Source organism: Scyliorhinus canicula, chromosome 12 (assembly GCF_902713615.1).
Source record: "Scyliorhinus canicula chromosome 12, sScyCan1.1, whole genome shotgun sequence".
Taxonomy (NCBI): Eukaryota; Metazoa; Chordata; class Chondrichthyes; order Carcharhiniformes; family Scyliorhinidae; genus Scyliorhinus; species Scyliorhinus canicula.
Genome location: NC_052157.1, coordinates 27,836,563 through 27,863,849, shown reverse-complemented (window position 1 = coordinate 27,863,849; position 27,287 = coordinate 27,836,563). Strand labels below are relative to the sequence as shown.

At 46.8% G+C, this 27,287-nt stretch overlaps 1 protein-coding gene across 1 annotated transcript in view; it reads right to left on the bottom strand.

Moving 5' to 3' along the window:
* Positions 1-27,066, bottom strand: part of LOC119974475 (SHC-transforming protein 1-like) — a 117,074-nt gene extending 90,008 nt beyond the window's left edge. The window contains 2 exon segments of the mRNA XM_038813391.1: positions 26,200-26,426; positions 26,429-27,066. Of these exon segments, the coding sequence (XP_038669319.1) occupies positions 26,200-26,426; positions 26,429-26,735 (534 nt within the window). The 5' untranslated portion in view covers positions 26,736-27,066.
* Between the last annotated feature and the right edge of the window lie 221 nt (positions 27,067-27,287).

The window sequence follows — 27,287 nt, the reverse complement described above, 5'->3', positions numbered from 1 at the left end:
CAGATAAAAGATTAATTTGGGGTTCGATCCAGCTGAGATGGCTGTTGTCCTGATTGTCGCAGTCGAGGCAGGCAGTTGTTAACTGCATCAATCCCAATGCATGCTGGAGCCTGCACCCCTTAAGATCCTGTGACAACCTCACAGGCTGAGGTAGGGACCAGAAGGGTACACCGACAACAAACTAGAATGTCGACGACTCGATGGCCCTTCAATGAGCTGACGGGCACCATTTGCCGCAGAAGACTGCATCTCACTAGGGAGACAGTGCCGCACCTCCTCCACCTCCTGTCGGACCTGGCACCGCAGGGAGGAGGAAGACACCTGCTCCTGGCAGCAGTGAAGGTCATGGGTGCCCTCCATTTCTATGTGTCATTCCAGGGCTCAGGCAGTGACCTGGGTGGCATTTCGCAGTCATCAGCCCGCAGCTGCATATGGGAGGTCATGGATGCTCTATATGCCTGGGCATCCGACTACCTTAACGTAGACCTGGAGCAGGCCCAAATGCCAGGGCTACAGGATTTGCCACCATCGCCTGGATGCCCCAGATCCAGGGGTGATCGATGGCACACGTCGCCCTGTGAGCCCCGTGGCATCAGGGAGTGCCCTTCATTAACAGGAAGGGGCTCCATTCCCTGAAAGTCCAAATTGTGTACAACCACCGCTTCAGGATCATGCACATGTGCAAACGCATTCCTGGAAGCATTCATGACAGTTACATCTTGGGGCACTCGGATGAGTGATAAGGATGAGGATCACACCAGGCTCATAGTGGGGAAAGGGATAGCCACTGAAGTCATGGTTGATGATGCCTTTACAGTCCCATTACAGTGAGGCTCAGCCGCCACCTGTGCGGTCATTGAGCGGTCCTTCAGGCTGCTGAAAATACGGTTCCGTTGCCTGGACAGCTCTGGTAGTAGATTGCAACACACCCCACCCCCCACGAGGGTCTCCCACTTTGTTGTGATCTGCTGTTCCCTCCACAACCTGGCACAGCAGCGCAGCGACATGCAGGCCGAGAATAAGGAGGAACATGCAGCCTCATCTGAGGAAGAGGAGGACAAGGAGGGACGGAGGATGAGCCCAAGGAGGTCCCGGAGGATGGAATCCCAGAGGATGGGTCCAACATGCCAGGAAGACCAGGAAGGCCCTCAACCTCCAGATTGGCATGACAGGAGGTGCTGTGTCTGCCAGCTCAACATCTCCCACCCACACATCACCCTCTTCCCCCTTCCCCGATCACCCTCTTCCCGATTACTCTGTTACCTCTTGCTCGAACTCCCCCTCCAAGGGTTGACCGTGGGTGGCACGGTAGCACAGTGGTTAGCACGGTTGCTTCACGGCACCAGGGTCCCAGGTTCGATTCCCGGCTTGGGTCACTGTCTGTGCGGAGTCTGCACATTCTCCCCGTGTCTGCGTGTGATTCCCCTGGGTGCTCCGGTTTCCTCCCACAAGTCCCGAAAAACGTGCTTGTCAGGTAATTTGGACATTCTGAATTCTCCCTTTGTGTACCCGAACAGGCACTGGAGTGTGGTGACTAGGGGCTTTTCACAGTAACTTCATTGCTGTCTTAATGTAATCCTACTTGTGACAGTAAAGATTGTTATTATTATTTTTTGACATCACACCAGGTTGATGGGCCTGTGTTGGCACTGTTAGCGGGTCACTATTCAAGGCAGGACGTGATAACGACTTGCTATGGGGAAACCTCCCCAGGTTCTGATTAAGTTTCAGAAGAACTGGCGACTACCCTAGTCTCCTTGGTGGATGCAGCCGGGATGGGATGGGCTACAATTATCCAATAGAAGTCACTGATATATAAAGGGGTTACAGTGGCGCTATTTGTTGGTGGAGATTTGTGTGTGAAGTTGGATGAAAGAAATAAAGGTGTCTTCGTGGAGAAAGAGAACTCTTGTCTCCTTTACTCTACAGCAACCCAGAAGCTTAAACATTGGCCAAGATGACACACATTGCCGGCACCATCTCTGACAAGTGAAGCCTTTGGGACTCCTCCAATCGGCATTGGAGTTACAAGAATGTTGCTGACACCCCCTCCTAAATCTCACGGGTAGTGAGGTTCTGAGGCACAATTTGGGAGGTCAGATGTTAGGAGGGTGCAAATGTGAGCAAGTAGATTGCGGGGCGGGCGGAGGGAGGAATCCAGGGCCGGCAGGTGGAACTGATGCCAGGAGGAGAGAGGGCACTGCTGCCCCACTGCGCCGAGGACTCGGGTTTGATCCCAGCTCCGGGTCACTGTCCGTGTGGAGTTTGCACGTTCTCCCCGTGTTTGCGTGGGTTTCAGTCCCACAACCCAAAGATGTGCAGGGTAGGTGGATTAGCCACTCTAAATTGCCCCTTAATTGGGAAATCTAAAAAAAAGGGATTCAGAAGGAATTTCTTCACCCAAAGAATCGTGAGACTCACTACCACAACAAGTGGCTGAAGCAATGACAGAGTATATCCGAGGGGAGACGGAAATAGAGCGCATACAATAGATTTAGATGAGAAAAGATGAGAGGCATCTCAAATGCAGCATGGATACCAGAATGGACTGGTTGGGCTGAATGGCCTTTGTGTGCCAGGCATCCTGACCTAATCCTTTGTGAAAAAGATGCTGCGCTGCTATCCAGGGTTTGGGGTGTTGGGGGGTAAAATATTGACTGGGACCAGGTGTACACTGGAAGAAAGATTGAAAATTGTGGCTTTAAAGTGCTACTCCTTGAAGACTGCATTTCCAACTTCTCTGGATGCACTCTATTCATTACCGAGAGCTACCCAAAGTACTTCACTACATTAATTTCTGACTCAAAGGAGGTAATGTTAACCTAACTCAATAGGTGGGAAACCCCTGGGACCAGTTTTGCACTCCAGTGGGCGGGCAGTGGTGTACTGGTATTGTCGCTGGACTAGTAACCCAGAAACCCACAGTAATGCTCTGGGAATCCGGGTTCGAATCCCACCACGGCAGACGGTGAAATTTGAGTTCAGTACAAATCTGAAATTAAAAGTCTAATGACGACCATGAAACGGTTGTTGATTGTTGTAAAAACCCATCTGGTTCACTAATGTCCTTCAAGGAAGAAAGTCTGCCATTCTTACCTGGCCTGGCCTACATGTGACTCCAGACCCATAGCAATGTGGTTGACTCGAATGTCCTCTGGGATGGGCAATAAATGCTGGCCCCGCCAGTGACGCCCACATCCCATGAACGAATAATAAATATCCTCAGTATCACATGTTGATTTCAATGGAATGAAATTCTGCAGTGTGTAAAACAGATGTTCCACCCAACCCCCTTGACCTTCCTGCCTGTTGAATTAGGTTGGAAGTTTGCATAGGTGGTCAATTCATGGGACTAGTAATGCTCTGGGGACACAGGTTCAAGTCCCACCATGGCAACTGGTGGAATCATCAAATGTTGTAAAAACCAATTTAGTTCACTAATGTCCTTCAGGGAAGGAAATCTGCCATCTTTACAAGGTCTGGCCTATATGTGACTCCAAACCCACAGCAATGTGATTGACTCTTTTTAAAAATAAATTTAGAGTACCCATTTCATTTTTCCCCCCCCAATTAAGGGGAAATTTAGCGTGTTCAATCCACCTACCCTGCACATCTTTGGGTTGTGGGTGCGGAACACACGCAAACATGGGGAGAATGTGCAAACTCCACACGGACAGTGGCCCAGAGCCGGGATCGAATCCAGGTCCTCAGCGCCGTGTGGCAGCAGTGCTAACCACTGCGCCACCGTGCTGCCCTTAGTGTGGTTGACTTTTAGATGTCCCCTCTGAAAAGGCCTAGCAAACCACTCAGTTCGAGGGAATGAGGGATGAGCAACAAGTGCTGGCCCTTGACAACGATGCCCACATCGCATGAAAGAACAAAGAAAGAAAAAGTGTTTCCAGAATCTCTTCTTTGTAGTGATATTTGAAACGAGAATTAGCAAGAACCTCTTAATACTTTGCCTTTGCTGCTGCTTTTCAAAATTCAGAACATACTTTGGTGTGACTCATTCACATGTTCAATATTTAAAAGACTAATCTCTGCAATGAAAGAGAAATATTCATAACATTTAATTCTTCCAAAAGCAGTTATTTTTAGATTTAGGTTTGTGTCTAAAATTCTTCAGACGTCTAATGCCAGATCAGCTAAACAGAACGATCTCCTGAAGTAGCAGGAATCAGCCGGATGTGAGCAGAGGGTTAAATGGTCATTGTTACCCACGTGTTGATTAAAAAGATCAATTTACTAAAGGCCTACAAATATCAAACATGTCAGGATCTTCTAACCTAATCTAAAATCAGTGAGGATTTTGTCTTTCTAATTTGCAGTTTGAACCTTCCTGAAGGTCAACATGATGAAACTTACATGTGGTTTATCCATTTCTCTCTGCAGGAAGTAAGTCAAATGCACCCTTGGTTGAAAGACGTCAGAGAATTGGAACCAACAATCAGGGTTGAAATTTGTAGCACTCTATTCCGTCCAATGAAGTGCAGCAGGGATTCCAGCTGACACGTGGCATCTGGAACTCATGGTTGCAAAGTTGCTAATCCCAGGGTCAGAGATTTCCAAACAGAGGGACCTGCAATTTTTGGTGCCACTGGGGCACTTACCGCAGTGGGAAGCCAGGTTGCTGGAACAGGATCTTGCTGCAACATTAAGGGGCATTATGCTGGACAAAGGTGCCACACCAAACTAACAAATCCAAACTTTGTGTTTGGTGACAAGTATTTCAAACATTTGTGGACCCAATTTCTGCTCGGATCGGATTCTGGCATGCTATGCACTTGCACCATTGTTGGTATGGATGAGTTTTTGCTGGGTACTATCCGGCCTGTTGCATCAATTGCTAGGATGCTCACCTGGGAAGGACATGGCCCTAAATGACCACAGCTCCAATTTCTGATCGTGCAGGTACAAGCATTGAAAACTGCAGGCAGGCATGGGCAAAACTTTTTTTAAATATAAATTTAGAGTACCCAATTAATTTTTTACAATTAAGGGACAATTTTAGCATGTTCAATCCACCTACGTTGCACATCTTTGGGTTGTGGGGACGAAACCCACGCAAACACGGGGAGAATGTGCAAACTCCACACGGACAGTGATCCAGAGCCAGGATTGAACCTGGGACCTCGGCGCCGTGAGACTGCAGTGCTACCACTGCGCCACCGTGCTGCCCTAGGCATGGGCAAAACTGCACAGCACATCCACACCCTGTCTCACAAAACAACTTTATTAGAATGGAACGGTGGACTGAAAACGACAAGCCATTGACATCTATCATAATGAAGCGCTTAGAGAGTTTGTCATGAGACACATCAACTCCATACTCCCGGGATGCCTAGATCCACTGCAATTCGCATACTGCCAAAACCGGTTGACAGCAGACGCTATCTTCCTGGCCCTACACTCATCCCTGGAGCATCACGACAACAAGGACTCCTACGTCAGACTCCTATTCATTGACTACAAACCCGCCTTCAATACCATAATCCCAGCCAAGCTCATATCAAAACTCCAAAACCTAGGACCTGTCTCCTCCCTCTGCAACTGGATCTTGACTTCCTGACCCATAGACCACAAACAGTAACGATAAACAACAACACCTCCGCCACAATAGTCCCCAATACCGGAGCCCCGCAAAGCCGCTTACTTAGCTCCCTATTAAACTCCGTATGCACAGCCGACAGTGTGGCAAAATCCAGCTCAAACTCCATCTACAAGTTTGTTGATGACACAACCGTAGTGGGGTGGATCTCAAATGATGAGTTGCGGCAGCACAGTAGTGTAGTGGTTAGCACTGTTGCCTTACGGCGCCGAGGTCTCAGGTTCGATCCTGGCCCTGGGTCACTGTTCGTGTGGAGTTTACACATTCTCCCCGTGTTTGCGTGGGTTTGGCCCCCACAACCCAAAGATGTGCAGGGTAGGTGAAATGGCCACGCTAAATTGCCCCTTAATTGGAAGAAATGAATTGGGTACTCAACTTTTTAAAATATAAATTTAGACTACCCAATTATTTTTTTCTGGCACCTACTGGCATGGTGCAATGACAACAATTTCTCCCTCAATATCAGCAAAACTAAGGAGCTGATCATTGACTTCAGGAAGCAAAGTGTCATACGCACCCCTGTCTGTATCAATGGTGCCGAGGTGGAGATGATTGACAGCTTCAAATTCCAAGGTGTGCACATCCAGCAGAGGGCAGCAGAGCAGAGCTTCTGATTGGCTGTTCCGGGGAGATTTGCATACGTGCAGTGCGGTCAGCGTAAGCTGAAGGTGGTTTGTGAAGGGGCTGTTCTCGAGTGACAGCTTTACCCGAAACACTACTTACGTAGTGTCTCCCACCCATCCTCCTCCTCTAACCAAAAAAAAAAAGCTCTGTCCGTTGGATTGCTAAACTAACAAGTTTTTTATTTTTTTATTTTTCAGTAGTTGGGAAGTTAGTTCAGTGGGAATGGAGGCTAGGGCAGTTGAATGTTCCTCCTGCAGAATGTGGGAGGAAAGGGTCACCTCTCGTGTCCCTTCTGACTACATCTGCGGGAAGTGCACCCAACTCCAGCTCCTCGAGAGCCGCATTAGGGACCTGGAGCTGGAGCTGGATGAACTTCGGATCATTCGGGAGGCGGAGGAGGTTATTGAGAGGAGTTATAGGGAGGTAGTCACACCTCAGGTAAAAGAAGAAAGTAGATGGGTTACCGTCAGGGGAGGCAGAGGGAACCGGCAGGCAGTGCAGGGATCCCCTGTGGTCGTTCCCCTCTATAACAAGTATACCGTTTTGGATACTGTTGCGGGGGACGACTTACCAGGGGTAAGCAATAGGGCGCAGGTCTCTGGCACAGAGTCTGTCCCTGTTGCTCAGAAGGGAAGGGAGAAGAGGAACAGAGCACTTGTCATTGGGGACTCCATAGTTAGAGGAACAGACAGGAGGTTCTGTGGGAACGAAAGAGACTCACGGTTGGTGTGTTGCCTCCCAGGTGCCAGGGTTCGTGATGTCTCTGATCGTGTTTTTGGGATCCTTAAGGGGGAGGGGGAGCAGCCCCAAGTCGTGGTCCACATAGGTACCAACGACATAGGTAGGAAGAGAGATGGGGATTTGAGACAGAAATTCAGGGAGCTAGGGTGGAAGCTGAGAGCTAGAACAAACAGAGTTGTTATCTCTGGGTTGTTACCCGTGCCACGTGCTAGCGAAGTAAGAAATAAGGAGAGAGAGGAGTTGAACACGTGGCTACAGGGATGGTGCAGGAGGGAGGGTTTTGGTTTCCTGGATAATTGGGGCTCATTCTGGGGTAGGTGGGACCTCTACAAACAGGATGGTCTTCACTTGAACCAGAGGGGTACCAATATCCTGGGAGGGAGATTTGCTAGTGCTCTTCGGGGGGGTTTAAACTAATTCAGCAGGGGGATGGGAACCTAAATTGTAGACCCAGTGTACAGGATGTTGAGAGTAGTGAGGTCAGGGATAGGGTTAAAAGTTCGAAAGAGGGCACCGGCAAGCAGGACGCTGGTTTGAAGTGTGTCTACTTCAACGCCAGGAGCATCCGGAATAAGGTGGGTGAGCTTGCAGCATGGGTTGGTACCTGGGATCTCGATGTTGTGGCGATTTCGGAGACATGGGTAGAGCAGGGACAGGAATGGTTGTTGCAGGTTCCAGGATTTAGATGTTTCTGTAAGAACAGAGAAGATGGTAAAAGAGGAGGGGGTGTGGCATTGTTAATCAAGGAAAGTATTACGGCGGTAGAAAGGACGCTTGAGGACTCGTCTACTGAGGCAGTATGGGCCGAGGTTAGGAACAGTAGAGGAGAGGTCACCCTGTTGGGAGTTGTCTATAGACCTCCGAATAGTCCCAGAGATGTAGAGGAAAGGATTGCAAAGATGATTCTTGACAGGAGCGAGAGTAACAGGGTAGTTGTTATGGGGGACTTTAACTTTCCAAATATTGACTGGAAATACTATAGTTCGAGTACTATAGATGGGTCAGTTTTTGTGCAGTGTGTGCAGGAGGGTTTTCTGACACAGTATGTAGACAGGCCAACAAGGGGCGAGGCCACATTGGATTTGGTACTGGGTAATGAACCCGGCCAGGTGTTAGATTTAGATGTAGGTGAGCACTTTGGTGATAGTGATCACAACTCGGTTATGTTTACTTTAGCAATGGGCAGGGATAGGTATATACCGCAAGGCAAGAATTATAGCTGGGGGAAAGGCAATTATGATGCTATTCGACAAGATTTAGGATGTATAGGATGGGGAAGGAAACTGCAGGGGATGGGTACAATCGAAATGTGGAGCTTTTTCAAGGAACAGCTACTGCGTGTCCTTGATAAGTACGTACCTGTCAGGCAGGGAGGAAGTTGTCGAGCAAGGGAGCCGTGGTTTACTAAGGAAGTTGAAGCACTTGTCAAGAGGAAGAAGAAGGCTTATGTTAGGATGAGACATGAAGGCTCAGTTAGGGCACTTGAGAGTTACAAGTTAGCCAGGAAGGACCTAAAGGGAGAGTTAAGAAGAGCGAGGAGAGGACACGAAAAGTCGTTGGCGGATAGGATCAAGGAAAACCCTAAGGCTTTCTATAGGTATATCAGGAACAAAAGAATGACTCGAGTAAGATTAGGGCCAATCAAGGATAGTAGTGGAAAGTTGTGTGTGGAATCAGAGGAGATAGGGGAAGCATTAAATGGATATTTTTCGTCAGTGTTTACACTGGAGAAAGACAATGTTGTCGAGGAGAACACTCAGGTTCAGTCGACCAGGCTAGATGGAATTGAGGTTCACAAGGAGGAGGTGTTAGCAATTTTAGAAAATGTCAAAATAGACAAGTCCCCTGGGCCAGATGGGATTTATCCTAGGATTCTCTGGGAAGCCAGGGAGGAGATTGCTGAGCCTTTGTCCTTGATCTTTATGTCGTCTTTGTCGACAGGAATAGTGCCGGAAGACTGGAGGATAGCAAATGTTGTCCCCTTGTTCAAGAAGGGGAGTAGAGACAACCCTGGTAATTATAGACCTGTGAGCCTTACTTCAGTTGTGGGTAAAATGTTGGAAAAGGTTATAAGAGATAGGGTTTATAATCATCTTGAAAAGAACAAGTTGATCAGCGATACTCAACACGGTTTTGTGAAGGGTAGGTCATGTCTCACAAACCTTATTGAGTTTTTTGAGAAGGTGACCAAACAGGTGGATCAGGGTAAAGCTGTTGATGTGGTGTATATGGATTTCAGTAAGGCGTTTGATAAGGTTCCCCACGGTAGGCTATTGCAGAAAATAAGGAAGTATGGAATTGAAGGTGATTTAGCGGTTTGGATCAGTAATTGGCTAGCTGAAAGAAGACAGAGGGTGGTGGTTGATGGCAAATGTTCATCCTGGAGTTCAGTTACTAGTGGTGTACCGCAAGGATCTGTTTTGGGGCCACTGCTGTTTGTCATTTTTATAAATGACCTGGAAGAGGGTGTAGAAGGATGGGTTAGTAAATTTGCAGATGACACGAAGGTCGGTGGAGTTGTGGATAGTGCTGAAGGATGTTATAGGATACAGAGGGACATAGATAAGCTGCAGAGCTGGGCTGAGAGGTGGCAGATGGAGTTTAATGCGGAAAAGTGTGAGGTGGTTCACTTTGGAAGGAGTAACAGGAATGCAGAGTACTGGGCTAATGGCAAGATTCTTGGTAGTGTAGATGAACAGAGAGATCTCGGCATCCAGGTACATAAATCCCTGAAAGTTGCCACCCAAGTTAATAGGGCTGTTAAGAAGGCATATGGTGTGCTAGCCTTTATAAGCAGGGGGATTGAGTTACGGAACCACAAGGTCATGCTGCAGCTGTACATAACTCTGGTGCGGCCACACCTGGAGTACTGCGTGCAGTTCTGGTCACCACATTATAGGAAGGATGTGGAAGCTTTGGAAAGGGTTCAGAGGAGATTTACTAGGATGTTGCCTGGTATGGAAGGAAGGTCTTACGAGGAAAGGCTCAGGGAATTGAGGTTGTTTTCGTTAGAGAGGAGAAGGCTGAGAGGTGACTTAATAGAGACATATAAGATAGTCAGAGGGTTAGATAGGGTGGACAGTGAGAGTCTTTTTCCTCGGATGGTGATGACCAACACGAGGGGACATAGCTTTAAATTGAGGGGTGAGAGATATAGGACAGATGTCAGAGGCAGTTTCTTTACTCAGAGAGTAGTAGGGGTGTGGAACGCCCTGCCTGCAATAGTAGTAGACTCGCCAACTTTAAGGGCATTTAAGTGGTCACTGGATAGACATATGGATGAAAATGGAATAGTGTAGGTCAGATAGGCTTCAGATGGTTTCACAGGTCGGCGCAACATCGAGGGCCGAAGGGCCCGTACTGCGCTGTAATGTTCTATGTTCTATGTTCTATAACCAACAATCTGTCTTGGTCCATCCTCGTCGACGCTACAACCGAGTGATCACAACAGTGCCTGTACTTCCTCAGGAAATTCGGCATGTCCACATTGATTCTTACCAATTTTTACAGATGCACCATAGAAAACATCCTATCTGGCTGCATCATAGCATAGTATGGCAACTGCTCGGCCCAAGACCCTAAGAAAAGAGAGTCGTGGACACAGCCCAGTCCATCACACAATCCCGCCTCCCATCCACTGACTTTGTCTACACCTCCTACTGCCTTGGGAAAGCGGGGAGCACAATCAAAGACCCCTCCCCCCAGGTTATTCTCTTCCAACCTCTTCCATTGGGCAGAAAATACTGAAGTCTGAGAACGCGCACTAACAGATTCAAAAACAGCTTCTTCCCCACTGTTACTAGACTTCTGAATCTCCCTCTTATGTACCGAACTAATCTCTCCACGCATCTTCTCTACTGTGCAGCACTATTCTCCATATGCTTCACCTGATGTCTATGTATTTACAATATGCATTTATCGTATGTCCTACATTTTTCATGTATGGAATGATCTGCCTGGACTGTGCGCAGAACAATACTTTTCACTGTACCTCAGTACAGTGACAATAAATCTAACTGATAGTGCAAAGAATCATTAAATGGCTAAGATCACTCCCCTTAACACAATTAACAAACTAATGCGGGACTCTAGTGTAACAAATGAGTTTGCATGAGCCAGGCAAAACATCTGTAACCAACAAAGAAAGTGCTTATCTCCCAATCTGCACACTATTTTGTGGATGCTATAAGCCATCTCCACACTGTCTACAAGCCAACTTCACCCCATCATCAGACCTCAAATCCACCTTCTGTTCCCGTGACACAACTCCTATGAAATTGCAGAGCTTCCCAACCGGCGCCCTAGACTAACTGATATTGCAAATGGTTCCCTCCCCTTCCTCAGGTGTCATCCCCTTCCTTTCAAAACCACTGACATCGCCACCTCTCCAAAGAAAACCCAAGTTACTTGCAAACTATCAACCAATCACCAGCAACCCTTTCCCCTTCAAAGACCTTGCAAATTTCTTGCTTTCTATGTTTAGGTTCCCCCAATGATGTTTCCATTCTTACTGCTGCGCCCAAACCATCCAAAGTTACAAGTGGCATTCTCTGTAACTGACTATGGTGTTCTGAACCGCTCTGGAACCATTCGCATAGACAACAATTACAACATCCTTTTCCAACAACACTCTTCCATTCTCCAGCTCACTGGGATTGCTCACAGTCTCCGGTGATAGGCAGGCATGCCCAGTACTGTCTTAGCTTTGTGCCCCGACACTGTTCCCTTTGAGGTGCCAGATGGATCAATCCTTGGCTCCCTTCTGTTCCTCCCCTGCCTGCAACTTGGCAATGTTATCCACATATATGTGCTATGCTTATATGTGGCTAACAATGATCTCTTGCTCCATACTTCTCTTGTTCATCCACTGTGTCAGTGTTTCCAGGTTTTGTGCCTGACATCCAAGCTTGGAGAGATGTAGTAATTTCATCCAGTTTAACACTGGAAAGACTGATTTTGATTTGTTTATTGTCACATGTACCGAGGTACAGTGAAAAGTATTTTTCTGCGAGCAGCTCAAACAGATCATCTAGTACAGGGGTGGGCAAACTTTTCCGTGCAAGGGCCACATTCAGAAATTCACAATTCAGAAAGGGCCGCATAGTATATTAAGTAAAATAATTACTTCACCCGGTTATGATTCTGGGTGCCTCATATAGAACATAGAACAGTACAGCACAGAACAGGCCCTTCGGCCCTCGACGTTGTGCCGAGCAATGATCACCCTACTCAAGTCAACGTATCCACCCTATACCAGTAAGTAACCCAACAGCCCCCCCACCCCACCATTAACCTTAAAAAAAAATTAAAAAAAAAAAAAAATTTTTTTTTTTTAAAAACAAAATTTTTTTTTTTTTTTTTAATGACTTGGTGGGCCGCAGAAATACCTTTGGCGGGCCGCATGCGGCCCGCGGGCCGTAGTTTGCCCACCCCTGATCTAGTACATGAAAATAAAATAAAATAAAATGAAAGTACATAATAGGGCAACACAAGGTACACAATGTAACTGCATAGACACGGGCATTGGGAGAAGCGGACAGGGGTGTAGTATTAATCAGGTCAGTCCATAAGAGGGTTGTTTAGGAGTCTGGTAACAGTGGGGAAGAAGATGATGCAGTCATCTTCACTCTTGGTCACACAGCCATACCTTTGCCATTATTCCATCTTTCTCCCCAGCCAGTGCTTCAGGATGAGCCACATTCTTTGCAATTTCAGCACCCTGTTTGACCCTGAACTGGGCTTCCAGCCTCAGATCCTCTCCCATCACAAACTCACCTATTTCCACATTCAACACAATCGGCTTTAAAGCCTCATGTTATATGCAGCTGAAAGTCACCTCCTGACTCAAAACTGCACCAGCTCTTCAGGCCACTCTTGCAAAAAGCATCTCATCCAAATTCTCTTGTATACAATCCTGCATCAAGTCCCACTCAATTATTACTTCACTGACCTACATTTACTCCTTAATTTCTTAACCTTAGTGTTTAAATCCCTTCATGCTTGGTTCCTCCCCATCTCTAAACCACCCCCCCCCCCCGACACTGGCCTTTTGTGCATCTATCCAAGCCACCTTACTCTACTATTGCAGTCTATAATTTCAGCTGCCATGGGCTCATGCTCTGAAATAATCAGCGTCAATCCATCTGCCTCACCACCTCTATCCTCCTTTAAGACCATGTTTCTAAGAGTTATAAGAGGTCGCCAGCACAGAAAAGACCCCCTCGGCCCATTGCGTCTGCCCCAGTCAAAAACAACCACCTAACTTTCTTTGACTTGGCGTCAAATTATTTTTATCCATGCCTTACCTGGTGACATGAATCAATGCATGTTGCGAGTGTCGGATAAATGTAGAAATTCCCCCTCTTGCATTTAAACGTGATCCACATTGGCCCAGTTAGAGAACAAACTAGATAAAACCAGGCTCAGGAAATGACTTCAGGCTGGTTCAAGCGGTAAGTGCATGTACAGTTAATAAAACTGGCCAAAAGTCAATTCAATTCTAACAATCAATGCCTTTCATTGAGAACTGATGTACCGGTAAGTTTTAGTCTTAGTCTGCTCGGCAGGCATGGGAGGGTCGACGGAATACAAAAATACACAGGACGAAACGACAGCTAAGGGAGGAAGTGGCCAAGGAGAATAGCACAAGAAAAACAGAATAATACTTCAGTTCTCATTTCAGCAAGTAAAAAAGACACTTTCTGCTTTTTACTTCACGGACTGACAGGGGAGAATTTATGATGTCAAAGTACGATCTGTTTTAAGTTTGGAGTTTAAGCTTGGATCAGGAGTTGCCCATGCATCTTTTCCTATTTTGAACGCATTCAATGCACTAATATTTCAATCAGCCTCAAAACAGTTCTAAACCAGAATGGGAAGTGAATTTACCCAATTTGAAAAGAAAAAGAGTTCCATAACTGAAGTTTTTTACAAGGTTCATATGTTCGCAAACGTGCCAGATTATACAGGAATCTATGCTTGGGAAACTAGACAAGCACGTCACCAAATTCATGAGATGGTGGTAATCCAGTTTCAGAGGGAGATGTTACAGATGCTTACACCGATGGGACAGGAATTTTAATACTAAAATGGAAGAAGCAAATGGAATCAGCTGCAGATGTACAATCCATTATGATGTGAACCATTTTCCTCCACCACCCGTGGCTCTTCATGCTGTGGGTGAATTGAGCATCATTCCCAATTTATCAGTTCTCGTTCACCTATCCACTTTGGGATCCTATAAGATATCCGTTGAGATTCCGGGATCCTAACCGGGGGAATTGCCTTCAGTGTGTAAAAGGAGGATTTCAAACATGTGGCAAACACAAGGGCACAATCAAATAGATGACGAAAACATTTGTCTTCTCATTCTCAAGGCCTCCTGGACTTGAGTTCAACAACTTTGGATCATGACCTCTGCCTCCATCTTGTTCTGCATATGTCTGTTTTATTGGCTTGTTTCTTTCTTTTTCCCTTTATGTTTCATTCGGGTGGTTGTGACATAGACATTCTGGCTCAACCTTTGCCTCTTTGCAATACCCATTACCCTATTCTTTGGCATCTGTAGCATGAAGTATTTTGTTAGTCTTGTCTCTCTTGTCTCCATCCAATCACAGACCTTCCTTTTTCTTCTGCCTGCCCTCCCCCATCCCATTGGCTTAAAAACTCTTATCTTTCTTCAGTTCTGATGAGAAGGTCATCGAGTTAAAACGTTAACTGTTCCTCTCCACAGATGCTTCCTGATCTGCCGTGGGGTTTTTTTTTGTGTTTTTAATCACAATGAGCAAGGGCCAAGTTGGATCAGGGCCTGAAGAATGATAAGAACACAACCAAACACATCTGCTGTTTCCAGCTGGAGTGTTTAAAGGAACGTTGCAAAGGGTGAGAATTCAATGTTAGAGAAGAACAATTCAGTACATTTTGGAATCAGTACTGGCGCAGCATCATCAATTGGAGAACACTACAGGCTAATCCCCTCAGCAACATTGCCAATACGTAAAAACGCACCCCATCTCAACATTGCCGAAGATCAAAAGCCTTCTTTTTTTTATTACTTCATCTGAGTTACAAACCCAGGGCTCAGGGTGTGGATCAGAGGCAAACCCCTAATCCAGCTCCTTGCCTGCTCCAAAAACCAATTCAAATTGAATCCAATTCATGGTCCCCGCAAGAGAGACATACAAGATCTGAGCCAAAAGGGTCAAACTACGCTCGATCTTAGCCAAAAGGCCGTGAAGCGATGATCAAAAGCCTTCTTAAGAGATCATGCCATTCGTTAACTAAAAATGTTGCTATGGCTCTGGGCATAGTCAGTATTGAACGACTTGGGGTAATATTTATAGAACTATACTTTGTTCTAAATATTTAAAAACAGCAGTGGCATTCATGTGCGGAAGACCTCAATTTAAAACGGAATGTTTAGTTCTGCTCTTATTTGTGTATATGTCAACTGCACTTTAAGATGTTTCTAAAGCATTATGACCATTATAATCAGTGTTACTGGTTTGTAATAACTGACCAAGTCAAATTTCACTTCATTATATGGGACTCTAGCGGATGGCTCACAGTTTATATTTGTCCATTTTTCTGTGAAAACCAAACGTGAATGGTTTTCATTTTAATATTCTTCTGTGCTTCTCACTGTGTCCTACCAGGCGCCCCACATAAACTGCAGATTTATTGCCTGCTTCATAGTGCTGCTCTGGTCTGCCAAGGTAAGAGGCAAGGGACTTCATTGATGTCTCCTAGATTGGGTCATGGACCTATTTTCAGCTACTGTACTATTTTCTGCAGTAACTGCTCTGGTTCATTCTGAAGGTGACATTTGCAGTATGTCTCCACCATGTCTTTGGATTTATAACACAACTGACAATTGGGAAGGATCATGAGGCTTTTACGATCCAAAGAATTATGAAAAAAATATATGATCAATGATCGAAGTCAACCCCATTTCCTCGGACCTGGCCAGTTGTCTGCTTACAACTCTTCCCCTTGTCCACATTGGAGAGATACAATTAATTGGTCATAACACAACATATCAATGAAGGCGGCACGGCGGCGCAGTGGTTACCACTACTGCCTCACGGCGCTGAGGACCCGGGTTCGGCCTTGGCCCTGGGTCACTGCCCGTGTGGAATTTGCACATTCTCCCCGTGTCTGCGTGGGTCTCACCCCCATAACCCAAAGATGTGCCGGGCAGGTGGATTGGCCACGCTAAATTGCCCCTTAATTGGAAAATAAATTTATTAAAAATTTTAAATAACGCACGGGTGATGTATCTCCATTCTAACCGTCTAAAATCATTCATTGTATGTTGGATATGCTGCAAAATGCAGTAATGATCGTGTGCGTAGGCCTTGTGCAAAGTTTCTACACACAAAAATTTGCCCCATGATGTTCAAAATAAACAGATGCCTAGTAATAGCTTATTCTTAATATGCAAATGAAAAATAAACTACTGCATGCCGGCCTGAAAGAATGGCTGAAGTGCTAAATATATATTCAGTATCATGAATGATAGATGAAGCGGCAGAGGCAGTGGCTCAGTGGACCTAATCTACTTCCTATGAGACTTTGCAGAGTTTTGTGACATGTTGGGCAGAATGCCAGAAATATCGGCGTGTACATACAGCTTCAGGATGAATCATACTTCCAAATGACCAGGGTAAATCTTACTTTCTAAACCCACATTAGAAGCAGACACTGGAATAAGACCAGAATGTAACACTTGTTGCTGACCTATAGATTAAACATGTACTGAATGTTGAAAAGGTATCATTTACAAGGCGACAAAGGGATTATAATTGCTGAATGAGGACAATGTGGGTCAGATAAATGTACTCCCAATACAGTCCAACACTGTTGGCCTACATTTTCTGCCTGGGCAAGCATTAGTGTTGGGAATGTATCAGGATGGGAAGCCTCGGTCGAAAGCTATCTCCACACTTCCTTCATCCCGTCACCTTGCTCCAAACTCCACTCATTCTGCCACAACAACTCACTTTAAAATTGCTCTCTGGTTTCATTTCACCTCAACCTAGTTACTCCCTCTGGTTTTAAATACTCTTGTTTACCCTCTGCTTTTGGGGGTGCCTGGCTAACTCTTGATCCCAGCTCATTCTACTCTGCCCTTGGAGGGGGGTTCATTTCGTAACCCTTTCCAGTCAACATATGTCATACTTTGTAAATACATAAATAACATTGCATACACCATGACGAAAATTGACACCGAGGTAAAAATGTCATTCAGTACTGATCGATTGTATCTGGTGGACACCTATCATTCAATAATTATAGGTGACCAAAATGGTCATGTGGTCAACTGCTGAGAGGCAATGCAAGGGGGCTCGGGAATCCAGATGTCAAAAGCAAATTCTGTACATGGACTAAAACATAAACAAGGGGATGCAGAGAATGCGGGCGGTACGGTGTTACGACACACTCGGCTAGTGCACGGTCAATTCCAGCCCCACATGCCCCCGAGTCACAACACAAGCCAATTAGCCAATAATTCTTATTAAAAATAACCCAAAGTCTTTGACCCTTGGCTGTCCAATAATTACAGTCACCAGGTTTGCAAATGTAAACACGATTACTTTTTATTTATAACAAGAACTTATCATGAAATAGGCAGTAATTACTGCTGGTTAACGACAAGCTAATACTTAATACCTACTTTCCCCCACACTCTAGTGAGTGGGGTATTAGTGGGGGCACTGGTGAATATGTACGTGCCCAACTGGGGTGACATGGATTTCATGTTAGGGTCTATCCTGGACTTTTAGATTCTCATCAATTGGTAATGGGTGGGGACTTTAATTGTGTACTGGAGCCCAGGACGGACAGATTGAGTTCTAAATCAATGGTAAGGTCAGGGATGGCAAGGGAGTTGGGAGTGTTTATGGATCAGATGGGGGTGGTGAACGCATGGAGGCTTGGACACCCGGGGGAAGAGGGAATACTCCTTCTTCTCACAAGACCAGCGGGTGTACTCCCGGATTGATTTTTCAGTTGTGGAAAAGGTGGTGTTGACTGGTGTGGTGGGAGCAAAATATATGGGAATAGTGATTTTGGACCACGCACTACACTACCTAGATGTTAGGCTTAGGCTGGGGAGGGTCCAGAGACCAGGGTGGAGGCTGGATTCAGCACTGTTGGCGGACAATGAGTTCTGTGGTCACGTGGCACTGGCGACTAAGAACTACGTTGATCTAATTCAAAATAGGGAGGCCTCTGCAGCCACTTTCTAGAAGGCATTGAAGGCAGTGGTCCTGTGGGTTGATAGGGTTGATAAGGGATAGGGTTGAGAGGGAGGAGAGGCAGAGGGTGTTGGAAGGCATTGTGAAGGTGGTCCGGAGGGACTCGGTGGCCACAACTAGGGAGTTGCTGGCGGAGAGGAAGAAGCTTCAGGGGCAGTTTGATCAGCTGACAACAGGGATGGTGGTGGGTCAGCTGCGATGGCTACGGAAGGGAGGAGATGCAGTATGAGTGGGGGGGGGGGGGGGGGGGGAGTCATCTGCTTGTTTATCAGCTGCGACAGCGATGAAGGAAATTGTGCAGGTGTGGGCAGCGAGGGGGCGGGGGGTCTGACCCAGAGAAAATAAATCGGTGGAGTGGCGATACCTGTTCGAGACCCTGGGAAGGTTTGGGTTCGGACCGAGGTTTGTGGCTTGGGTATGGGTACGGTATGCGTCACCCATGGCAAATGAGAGAACGGACAAGATAAACTCGGGGAATTTTGGGCTGCATAGGGAAACAAGTCAGGGATGCCCACTGCCGCCGTTGTTGTTTGCATCGGTAATTGAGCCTTTAGCAATTGTGCTCTGGGCTTTGGAGGAGTGGCAGGAAATTGTGACGGTAGGTAGGAAGCATAGGGTGTCTTCGTATGCTTACGGTGTACATGGCGAACTCGCTGGACAGTATGGGGAGAATTATGGACGTGTTGGGGAAATTTGGGGCCTTTTCCGGGTACAAATTGAATGTTGGGAAAAGTGACATTTTCCCGGTGAATGCTCTGGGGTGGAGTGCAATCCTGGGGGAACTGACATTTAGAGTGGCTGGTGTTAGATTTCGGTACCTGTAGGTTCAGGTGCGCATGGTTGGGTTACTATGCACAAGTGGAATTTGATGGGGTTGGCAGAGGGGGTAAAACGGGACATTGGCAGGGAGGGCACAGGTGGTAACGGTGAATGTGCTGTCAAGATTCCTGTTTATCTTTCCGTCCCTCACTATTTTTCTCCCCAAGGTCTTTTTCCGAATGGTGGACAAATTGATTTTGGAGTCTGTTTCAACAGGCAAGACACCAAGGGTCAGTGGGGCCCTGCTGCAAAGATAAAGGTGGGGGGGGGGGCTGCTGCTCTCCGAATCTGCTACATTATTACTGGGTGGCGATCGCTAAGAGGATGAGACGATGGGTCAAGTTGGATTTGTGTAAGGGGACGAACTTGAGGGCCCTGGTGACAGCCCCATTGCCGTTTTCCCCAGGGACATACACAAGCAGCCCAGTGGTGAAATCTTTCATTAAGATTTGGAATCAGCTGGGGAGGCACTTTAAACAATGTCAGTATTGACCCCACTATGTGGGAACAATAAGTTTGCACTGGGGGGGGGGGGGGAGAAGAGAATTGGGGATGTCTATGGGTGATGGGATCGGCTTTAGTGAAAGGGAACAGCGGAAGTGGGAGGAAGAGTGTGGGATGGAGATGCGGTGGGGAATTTGGAATGGAACAATGCACCAAGTCAGCTCAACCACCTCCTGTGCGAGGATGAGCCATGCAGTTTTGGGTGGTATATAGGGCCCATATGACTCGGTCCCGGATGAGTGAGTTCTTTCCGGGAAGAGAAGATGCGTGCGAGGATGGTGGGAGGGGGCCAGCTAACCATGTTCACATGTTTTGGGGGTGTACAAAGTTGGATAGATTTTGGGATGCAGTGTTTGAGAGCCGGGGATTTGGGGGTCAAGATAACGCTGGACCCTATCGTGGCGATCTTTGGGGTGTTGGAGGCGCCGGGGCTGCAGTTGGTGAAGAGGACCAATGTCATGGCATTCGCCTCTCTGCTTGCCCGGTGACGGAGACTTTTCAATTGGAGGTCGGCAGCATTGCCGGGGGTTGCGGTGGGGTTGGGGGTCTCAAATGTAAAAAGGATTAAAAGTACCTGCTTCTTATACAGGCTTCTTGCCTTAAAGTGAGATGTCCATTAATCATCCACAGATCAAAAATGTAACGGCAAAATAAAAGAAAGGGGAAAATAAGGGAATAAACAGGGAACAAACAGGAGGGTTGGGGGTGGGCTGAATGGCCACCTTATGTACTGCAGGGTTCTATAGAATGACTGGTGTGGGAGGAATCTCCCATATAGTTGCCTCACAAATATAAATTGATAACCCCATGCACAGGCTAGTTTGCACAATGTTTACAGCGAAAAGAAATTACCTCACAAACGTTTACACTTGACATTCCTTCGACGGTTTATATAAAACAAATGCATATTTGCCTTCCACGTCTCATGTTGCTCAGAAAAAGGGACTATAAACAGCAGGTCAACCACATTTTGAGACCTAAATATTTCCAGGAGGTGCGGGCAATTGTAGCCGACTACCTCGCCTTCAGCCAATAGCAAGCTGCAAGCTGAAGCACATTGAGACTTCCAACAGAAGCATTGCTTGGCACACTGACTGAAAGAATTAGCAACAAATATTAGCAATTTGTTGGGCTCTTGTTTTCATTTCTAAGCAGCAGACTTTGCAGACTGTTTGTATTTTTGTTTTTTTATGATGGTTATGTCCTTTACTGGTTCAGTTGCAAGTGACTGAAATTTTAGTCATAAAACTAAACCAAATACAAGGGTGCCTCAAAATTTCCATAATTTACTCGCTGTGAAACCAGGAAGTGTGATGTACAAAATGTACACTTGTTGTGCAGAATTTCTATAATCCACTCCTCTTAGTTCAATGTTACTGAATTCAGAAGATATTCATTTGGTAGTATAGAACTTGAATATTGCTGAAAAAGGACACTTTGTCAAACTTTTTCATCTTGCACTCATCATACCAATGTCAGGGGAATATTGTATGAGAACAAAGTGCTGCTTGCTTGGCAAGTGCATTCTCCATGGCAACATCTGTTTCCCCTGACATTGGTATTCCAACAATTGTCCTGTGGAGTGCACGATGAAAAACTTTGACAAAATGCTTTTTTTGCCAATACTCAAATTCAAAAGGTCTGATTATCATCTAACTCCAATTTTGACTTTAATTTATTATTTATGTTGTTTGATACATTGTTTAGTTCGAAAAACAACTGTGAATTATCTGGAATGTATTGTAGAATAGGGCTAGCTAACGCATTGATCACAAAATCTCACACTATACGCAGTTTTATCAAAAAAGTGTTACATAATCTACAATATTGCAACAGATTTAAGACCCTTTATTGTCTTAACAATTGGACACAGTAATCTTAAAGTCTCAAGTCAGAGTTTAATCGATTGGTGAAGAAAGTTAAAAGCACACATATAAAACATCTTTTGGTTGCCCCCTCTCCCCACTGTTGTTCGCACTAGCTATAGAGCCGCTGGCAATTGCGCTGAGAGCCTCAAGGGGCTGGAAGGGGTCGGTCCGGGGAGAGTGGAACAGAGTCTCGCTTTACGCAGACAACCTGCTCCTGTATGTATCTGACCCAGTAGAGGGGATGGAAGAAATCATGAGGATTCTGGGGGAATTTGGCCGGTTTTCGGGGTACAAACTAAATATGGGGAAAAGCGAGATGTTTGCGATCCAGGCAAGGGGACAGGAGAGGCGACTGGGGGAACAGCCATTTAGAGTGGTAGGTGGAAGCTTCAGGTGTCTAGGCATCAAAGTGGCGCGGGAATGGGAACGGTTGCACAAATTTAATCTGGCCCATCTGGTAGACCAAATGAAGGACAATTTTCGGAGGTGGGACGCGCTCCCGTTGTCATTAGCTGGGAAGGTCCAGACGGTGAAGATGACGGTCCTTCCGCGATTCCTGCTTGTGTTCCAGTGTCTCCCCATCTTTATTCCGCGGACCTTTTTTAAACGGGTTAACAAAGTGATCACTGGCTTTGTATGGGCGGGCAAGACCCCGCGAGTAAAAAAGGGGATGCTTGAGCGGAGCCGGGGAGAGGGTGGGCTGGCGCTGCCAAACTTCAGTACCTATTATTGGGCGGTGAATATAGCCATGATCAGGAAGTGGGTGGTGGGGGGAGAGTCGGTATGGGAGTGTATGGAGGCGACCTCATGCAAGGGCACCAGTTTGGGGGCATTGATAACGGCGCCTCAGCCATTCCCGCCGGCACAGTACTCCACCAGCCCCTTGGTGGTGGCATCCCTGAGAGTCTGGGGTCAATGGAGGAAGTACGTGGGAGGGGAGGGAGCATCGGTCTGGTCTCCAATCTGCAATAATCACCAGTTTGCCCCGGGAAGGATGGATGAGGGGTTTTGGGATGGCAGAGGGCAGGAATTGGGAGGATGGGTGATATGTTCATAGAAGGGAGCTTTCCTAGCTTGAGGGAGCTGGAGGAGCAATTTGGATTCGCGAGGGTAAACAAATTCAGGTACCTGTAGGTGTGGGACTTCCTACGTAGGCAGGTCTCAACCTTCCCACTCCTAACACCAAGGGAAATTCAGGATAGGGTAGTTTCCAGAGTGTGGGTGGGAGAAGGGGAGTTCTCCCAACATCTATAAGGAGCTCATGGGGTCAGAGGACACGCAGACTGAGGAGCTGAAGCGCAAGTGGGAATAGGAGTTAGGAGGAGAGATAGAGGATGGTCTCTGGGCGGATGTGTTGAGTAGAGTCAACACGTCCACAACATGTGCCAGGCTCAGCCTGATACAGTTTAAGGTCATTCACTGGGTTCACATGACAGTGGCCCGGATGAATAGGTTCTTTGATGTAGATGACAGGTATGCAAGGTCTGCGGGGGGGGGGGGGGGGGGGGGGGGGGGGGGGGGGGGGGGCGCAAACCATGTCCACATGTTTTGGACATGCCCAAAGCTCAGGGGATTCTGGCAGTGGTTTGCAGATGTCATGTCCACGGTGTTAAAAACAAGGGTGGCGCTGGGTCTGGAGGTGGTGATTTTCAGGAGGAGAAAGGGGCAGATGTTCTGGCCTTTGCTTCCCTGGTATCCCGGAGACGGATACTATTGCCATGAAGGGACTCAATGCCCCCAAAGTCGGAGACCTGGCTATCGGACATGGCTAGCTTTCTGTTTGGAGAAAATCAAGTTCGCCTGGAAAGGGTCACTGTTAGGGTTCACCCGGAGGTGGCAACCGTTCGTCGACTTCTTTGCAGAAAACTAATCGTCAGCAGATTTGGGGGGGGGGGGGGGGGAAGGTTAGTTTAGCTTAGAGTAGGGGGTTAATAAAGACCTCTAAGGGAGGAAGCATGCTTTTTGCACTATGTTTATAGACTCATGCGCATTGTTTATTTTGTTGTTGTAAAACCAAAACATACCTCAATAAAATGTTTATTAAAAAAGATAATAAAACATCTTTCATACCCTCAGGATATTCAAAAAACATTTGACTGCCAATGGAGGGCATTGGAAGTTTCAAAATAAGGGGTCTCCCATTTAAGACCGAAATGAGGAGGAATTTCCTCTGAGGATCACCAATCTTAAAGTTTCTACCCCAGAGAGCAGCGGAATCTGGGTCAATAAATAAAGATTTTTGGATCTTAAATGGGCCTGAGGATTATAGGTAGCGGGCAAGAAGGTGGAGTCAAGGCTTTAATCAGACCTGCCATGACCTTATTGAATAGTCATAGATTATCATAGAATTTACAGTGCAGAAGGAGGCCATTCGGCCCATCGAGTCTGCACCGGCTCTTGGAAAGAGCACCCTACCCAAGGTCAACACCTCCACCCTACCCCCATAACCCAGTAACCCCACCCAACACTAAGGGCAATTTTGGACACTAAGGGCAATTTAGCGCGGCCAATCCACCCTAACCTGCACGTCTTTGGACTGTGGGAGGAAACCGGAGCCCCCGGAGGAATCCCACGCACACACGGGGAGAACGTGCAGACTCCTCACAGACAGTGACCCAAGCCGGGAATGGAACCTGGGACCCTGGAGCTGTGAAGCAATTGTGCTATCCACAGTGCTACCGTGCTGCACACCTGTTCTGGTGCACACGCGGTGACACACGTGCACCACACACACATCTGTAGCCAAGACTGGGGGGGGGGGGGGGGGAGAAAAATAAAAATAGAATTTAGGTGACAAAGCTCAAGATTGACACCAGCAACTCGGGAGGAATCTGGGTCAATTTAAGTTTCCTTTTTTCAGACGTTAACTGCCATCTTTCCTTCTACTCCCCCCCCCCCCCCCACAGACACGGAGCTCGTGAAAACCATTCTTCGTCCCCCCCTCCCCGCCCCACACACCCCAAGCTTTTTTTTCCTCCTCTCCTCATTCATTTCTGTACATTAACAAAATTAAAATGTCGCCCCCTCGATAGATTAGGTTGGTCAGGGGGGGCGGCTGATTTTTGTTAAACTTTTGTGGAAGGGGGAGGACATCTATTCATCACAAGCGCTTCTTTCTTTCCCTCTTCACCCCCCACCCCCACATCCTGTAATTGTGTGTCAGGAGGCAGGCTTGAGGGGGCAAATGGTCTTCTCCTGCCCTAATGTTATTCAAGTGTATCTGGATGTGGGAACCAATTTGCACACAGAAGGCGTCCATAGCTGCAATATGATAACGACGAGATAATCTGTTTTTGTGATGTTGATTGGGGATAGATATTCGTCAGGACACCAGGGGATAACAGGATACCTCTTCCTCAAAGTAGTGTCATGGGATCCTTTCGAAACACAGCGGTTCTCGGTTGAACGTTTGATCTAAAAGCACTTGCAACCGTGCAGCGCCCTCTCAGCACCGCACAGGAATGCCAGCCTAGATTCTTTTGTATTTTGGGGTCCTGAAGTAGGAACTGAATCCACTACCCAATGACCCAAGAGGCAAGAGTGCTACCACTGGCTGCCAAAGTTGAGCAAAGTGATCAGATTTCAATCCCCTTTCATGCTCACGATCCATGAAGAAATATCCGGCCCGTCTTTTGTACACACTCTGACCAATGTATCTTTTTCAATGTTGCATGAAATCGGCGAAGAGCTAATAATTAACGACACCAAATGTGCCTCCAAGTGTGACAGGAAGTGTAGCATAAAAAGTGTAATGGTGCATCTCCTGACAGCCCACACAGGTACTCGTCCTTAATAGAACAGATTTAGCACCTGTCTATAAATAGCGGTTAACACTCTGCTACACTGGCCACAACTTCAGTCTGTACATTTGTCAATTTCCCTTCTTATTAACATTTGTCAATTTCCCTTCTTATTAACAAAACGTGTTTGTTACACAATGGTGAATCGTCCTAAACCAGATCAGCTATATTATGTCTTTAACATTAAGAATTATTGCGCCGACACCAAGAAATTGAAGGGAATAAAAACTCCGGCGAGTACAGAAGTAATGAAATAAACCCTTCATTTTATCCTTGAATTACACACAGGCGACCCGTTGAGACTCGCCAGCAGCCAGTGTTGACAGGAAACATATGGATAAACAGCATGAAGCTTCCAAAGTCTAAAACTAATCAATATTGTGGCTTGGAATATTCTATTAGGATGTCTGTTCCGAGGGAGCACATAAATGCAACATTGTCTGTTCCCAAGGAGAAAATAAATGCAACATTGTCTGTTCCGAGGGAGAAAATAAATGCAACATTGTCCATGGTCTGTACACTCTATAAGTTTACTAAATGTTCTCAGACTGTTAGTTCTCTTAAATCGTGGCAATGCGGTATAGAGTGAGATTACAAAAGGCGAAATTGATTTCGTTGTGCTGTACTGCTTGATTGAAATGTTTTTAAAAGTGCTGGAAAAACTGTCTCACAGCATCCCCTGGAGAGGGAAAGATTTCAAGTCCCATGTGTCGTGGTGGGTGACTCTTCCTACTGCTTGAATGCACCGATTGATTTTTTTAAATTAAGCAATTTTAAATTGTTAAATCACAGCTTGAGATAAAATATTCAGATATCAGATGCCCGGATTTGCACAGTGCAAAAGATTCGTGCATTTTAAATTAGCTTAAAGCTGCTTTCTATTATAATGAATCCACTCAGAGTTAAATGATGTTAAACTTTAAAATGTTAAACAGGGGGGGGGGGGGGGGGGGGGGGTTAAAAAGAAACTTACTTACTCTGACTGTGTACAGTGCTCCAGAACCCAGAACATCGCCCCGGAGATTGGCCTCGCTCGCGGGTTGTCCCCCTCCGATCTGCATTGTGTTTGTGGCCACCTTGTGGATGTCCTGTTTGGGGTGAGAGGGTGCAGAGAGGCAGCTGGTTAGGTGGGGAGCGGAGGGAGAGAGACTCGGAGCATTGTTGGTCAGTTTCATCCTGGGAATCTCCCTGGCGCCCAGGGTGAAGCTTTGAGGCCAAGCAGGCTGGCCGGGTTGGACAGTTTCAGGTTGGTCATCTTGGGGATGAAGGCGGACAGAGTGGTCGAGATGTCCTCCGCCTTGGAGGGAGGTTCATCCGCTGGGGAGCCGGGCGGAGAGCAAGGGGACGAGGCGGTGGACGAGTTCTTGACCCCGAGTGGAGCACTGGATGGAGGTTCGTCTAATGATGTTAAAGAATCGTTTCTGAAACGGTTGTACTTTGCCCTGTGAATCATGCCCGGCTGCCTGAAGAGTCCTGTGTGTCCAGTGAAACTACAGCCAATACGTTCTCTCATAGCCCACTGCTGTGATCAATCCTGTTCGAATTCAAAAAGTACCCATAGACTAGATATGGCCAAAATCGCGATGGTTTCACTGGATCATATCCTGTTTCCCATTGCTAGCACAATTACTTTTTTAATATATAAAAAAAAAGAGGCTGGTTTAATGCACCCTCGGCTGTTCGTTCTTCCCCCGTACTGGCAGAGACATCAAACTGCAATGATGTGACTTTGGATCACACTGCTCTCAATGTGAGAGCTCTCGGAGGAAACGAGTCTTCAAACGCTGCTGGAGCCGAGTCAGCCTGTCGCCGGATGACAAACCCGGCTGACTTCTCCTCTCTCCATCCCCCTCCCTCTCCACCACTCCCTCCCCTCCTCCACCACCCGCTCCCTAAATCCAGCCGACCATACGATCACCTTGAAACGGCTACAACAACAAAAAGCCGGCCCTGAACGACGCAAAGAGCCAAGCCTGCTTTGAATTCTCCACCCCCCCCCCCAATATGGTTTCAGCGAATTCACAGTGGGACGTGTTCTGCACCGTCCTCCCCCCCACCCTACCCC